Source organism: Lactuca sativa, chromosome 3 (genome assembly GCF_002870075.4).
Source record: "Lactuca sativa cultivar Salinas chromosome 3, Lsat_Salinas_v11, whole genome shotgun sequence".
Taxonomy (NCBI): Eukaryota; Viridiplantae; Streptophyta; class Magnoliopsida; order Asterales; family Asteraceae; genus Lactuca; species Lactuca sativa.
This window is the reverse complement of record NC_056625.2, coordinates 107,026,053-107,029,600: the sequence shown is the minus strand read 5'-3', so window position 1 is coordinate 107,029,600 and position 3,548 is coordinate 107,026,053. Positions and strand designations below refer to the sequence as shown.

The window sequence follows — 3,548 nt, the reverse complement described above, 5'->3', positions numbered from 1 at the left end:
ATTAGGGTTCCAGAGAAGGCGACGAAGGGTTAATTTTTTTTTTGAACCATTTCTTGATTTGTGTGTGTCATCCTTGTGCAGAGGCCATGCTAATCTTCTCTGTATCGTTCCAATTTTATCGGATGTCCCCAAAGGGACAACTATAGATGAAGAGCTTCGCCATATAGAGGAGTAGCAAGTTATATGAGACGACGCGAGTTATAAACAAAGTAGTTTACTGTTGATGGTCATATATTCTCAATGTCTTTAAAATTAAGGTTAATGACTTAGGAGGGTAGTAAGGTTTCCAGTTTGTCCGTATTAGGTCGCTAAGGTTTTTTTTGTGCATATTAGACCAATATGGTTGTTATTACCGTTTAGAAATAGTCATTTTTACCGATTACCAGTAAAAAGACTATTTCTAAACGGTAATAGCAACCATATTGGTCTAATACGCATAATAAAAACCTTAGACCTACCTGAAACCTTGTTGTTACCTCCTAAAGTCATTATCCCTTTTAACTATTTGTACAAACGATTAAAACTTTGAATACTACCTGGTACTAAAGTCAGAAGTGGCCAAAAGGGTTGCAATGTTCATCCAAAAACTTGTTTATTATCCGATAGCGGCATAGCGCCATGGGATCATCGGAATAATATCAGAAGGCAAGTGGCTTGGCCATGGGATCATCGGAATCTACTCTTTCAAGTTCACAATTACAGGTACGCCAATCTCTAACCTAATCAATTAAACACAATTTATCAGAAATTGAATCATTTTCATCGCTCTATTTGTTTCTGTGAGGAAGATTGAAGATGGAATCACCACCGTCTCAGAGCGATTGGAAGACGTGGATCCCATGCTAGAGAAGCTTAGATCCCTAAAAATTGTGAGTCTTTCTTCCTTTCTATTGACGAACACTAGAACTAAGTGACTTGAGCTTCTTCAATTCCTTCGTTCCATAAATCCTACAAGTATTATACGAGTATAAGAACTCAGATGTTGAATCAATGTGCGTCTATTTCTTCTGTTGCCAATATCATAAATTTCATCGCCACAATTAGCCAATCTGTATTACTTCATTGAGAGTTTTATCTATCAGTTCACAATTGACGCAACACCGAGGTCAATTTTGTTCCAAATTGGGAATAATCCAAAACAATCTGTTACCATAGCTGTTAATTCACAAACTGATCCTTCTGTTATGTGATACTACTCGATCAGGCAACTCCAATATTGACATCTACATCAACAGAGAGCAGCTTGACAGATATTTTGGTCAGGAAACCATCAACTTCTGATTCAGGTATTGGTGCTACTACTGCTACAAGCATTTATAAATCCAGTTGACAATGATTCAATGAACACCTTTAGTCCTTTACATTTAACATCATAAAACAATAAATTGTATTGATCTTCTTTCTTGTGTTTGAAATAGCCATTGTAGATCGGAAAGTGCTACTGGAATTATTCTCAATGTATCAAGAATGGCAAGAAAAGCAGGCTCAAAACATCAACAAAAGACAGGTTTGCTTTCTATAATAGTAAATCCATGTTTGATAAAACATGTTTTTTGACCTTTTTGATTAAATCATTCATGTCACATCAAATCAAAAACTTCCATTAATGGTGTTAGATCCTGCTGTTGGTTATTTATGCAGGAAGAGATAGAAAACAAAATAGAACTTGCAGATGCTTTAGCTGTAAAAATTCTTCAAAGATATAATTACTCTCTTTCAGCAATGAAGACAACATCAAATCACCTTTCTGGAGGTATCCATTCTTTGCTACTTCACAATTTCTCAAATTTGTTTTATGAAATGTAAGGGTAAAACAGTCATTTAGTATTTGTGTTGATTACAATTTTTTTTTAGTTGATGAGTTACAGGTGGCAATTGGGGAGCTGAAAGGAAGGTTAACTGAAGTGATTAGTAATTGTGATGGTTTATGTAAGAGAATATCTGATGTGGGACCCGAACCACTTCGGTCAACGGTCAAACCTTTTTCAACAACCATGAGTCATGACCTTTCCTCCTCTACATTAAATGGTGTGTCATCTCAAGTTCTCAACTTTAACAATTAATCCTATTTGTTTCTTGTATAGTTTCTATATATTTTTACATTGTGATGTGATTAAATTTGCGTATCTTAATTACTCCATTTTATGATGTGAAATATGTGATTAAATTAAGGAATGTGGATTATACTAACATGAGCTATCAAGATGTTTTAATAACCCTTTCATTTGGGTAATCTACCAAGTGACTTCATTTTATAAAAAAAAGTAGAATTTAGTTCTTGCAACTTTCACTTCAATTCCATTAGAAATATCAATCTTTTGCAACAATTTTTTTTAATTATATAGTTGTCATTCTTACATATACAATGGTGAACAACATCCAAAATTTGGTAACAAACATCAAAACAGGTGTCATTTTTACATGGGCAATGGTGTGCTCACATACAAGAGATGATATGGTTAACCTTACAAATTTCTTCTAAAAAAATCAGTAAAAATTTGGTATAGGCTTGAGTTAAATTCATAAAATTCAACAAATTCGTGTATGATTGAAAAAATAAACTTAAATTAACAGTTGAATCATCCACTCAAGATCCCTATATCAGTGAACATAATAAGATAAGAATACGCACCTGATTAAAGAATCATAACTTCGTTAAAATATTTTTTTTCCCCAAAACAGCATTAAAAGAACAAAAACAGTACATTTCTTCAGTTTTAGTTGTAATATCAACTTCATATAATAAAAAATCACAACAAAAACAGTTTTTTGGAATTAATTTGGGTTGTAACATAGAGAAATAGACTTGGGGGCTATTTTGGCAGGATTTGGATTTTTAAGAGGATTTGAATTTTTAAGATATGAATTTTTAACATGTTGTTTGTTGGAATCTTTGAATTGCTGTGATGAACTGTAAAAATGATCATTTTACTTTTCTATATTTTTTTCTTGAATTCAATGCTTTTGTTTATAAAATAGAGAACCAACTTCTTGCCTAATTAAAAAAAATATAAACACCATTAAAAATCAAAATTAAACACAAATCTATCTAATTATAACAATCAAATTTGCTATGTTTTGGATGACATTGCTATGACTAAATAGATTTTTCAAAATAAAAAAGTATAATGCTATAATAAAGAAATCAGTAAAAATACATTGCTATTACTTGCATTTAATCCTTACAAAAACAAGCTTACAATAGCTATGAAAACAACCTGAACTGTATGCTTATATGGATCACGTTACATATATACAACCTGATTCATTTACACATCATGACAAGTACAATATCCTTACCTAACAGAACACACATAAAAGCTTTAAATAAATCAGAAATTGAAACATTTCCATGATTCTGTGTGTTTCAAATTGTAACGTCGCGAAAATCCAAGGTAAAATTTTCATTTTTAAAACAATAAAACATACAACGAGTTTTTTCCAAAACCGATCAAAGTGAATATATTATTTAAACATCAGAGTAATATTGTTAATTGCCAATGCGGAAAACTCTGGGAGAATCTTGTGCAGTCACACCGGGTCCTTCC

General features: G+C 32.1%; 1 protein-coding gene and 1 non-coding gene across 2 annotated transcripts; one reads left to right on the top strand and one right to left on the bottom strand.

Annotated features, from left to right (window-relative positions):
- Positions 1-35: 35 nt before the first annotated feature.
- Positions 36-138, bottom strand: LOC111898085 (U6 spliceosomal RNA). Its single transcript, XR_002852489.1, has one exon. It is a non-coding gene; the product is annotated as a U6 spliceosomal RNA (small nuclear RNA).
- Positions 139-537: 399 nt separating this feature from the next.
- LOC111897547 (uncharacterized) lies at positions 538-2,190 on the top strand. Its single transcript, XM_023893504.3, has 6 exons — positions 538-702; positions 789-869; positions 1,205-1,286; positions 1,419-1,507; positions 1,642-1,753; positions 1,855-2,190. The coding sequence occupies exons 1-6, from the start codon at positions 661-663 to the stop codon at positions 2,061-2,063; spliced, it is 615 nt and encodes a 204-aa protein (XP_023749272.1). The 5' UTR covers positions 538-660; the 3' UTR covers positions 2,064-2,190.
- Positions 2,191-3,548: the final 1,358 nt, after the last annotated feature.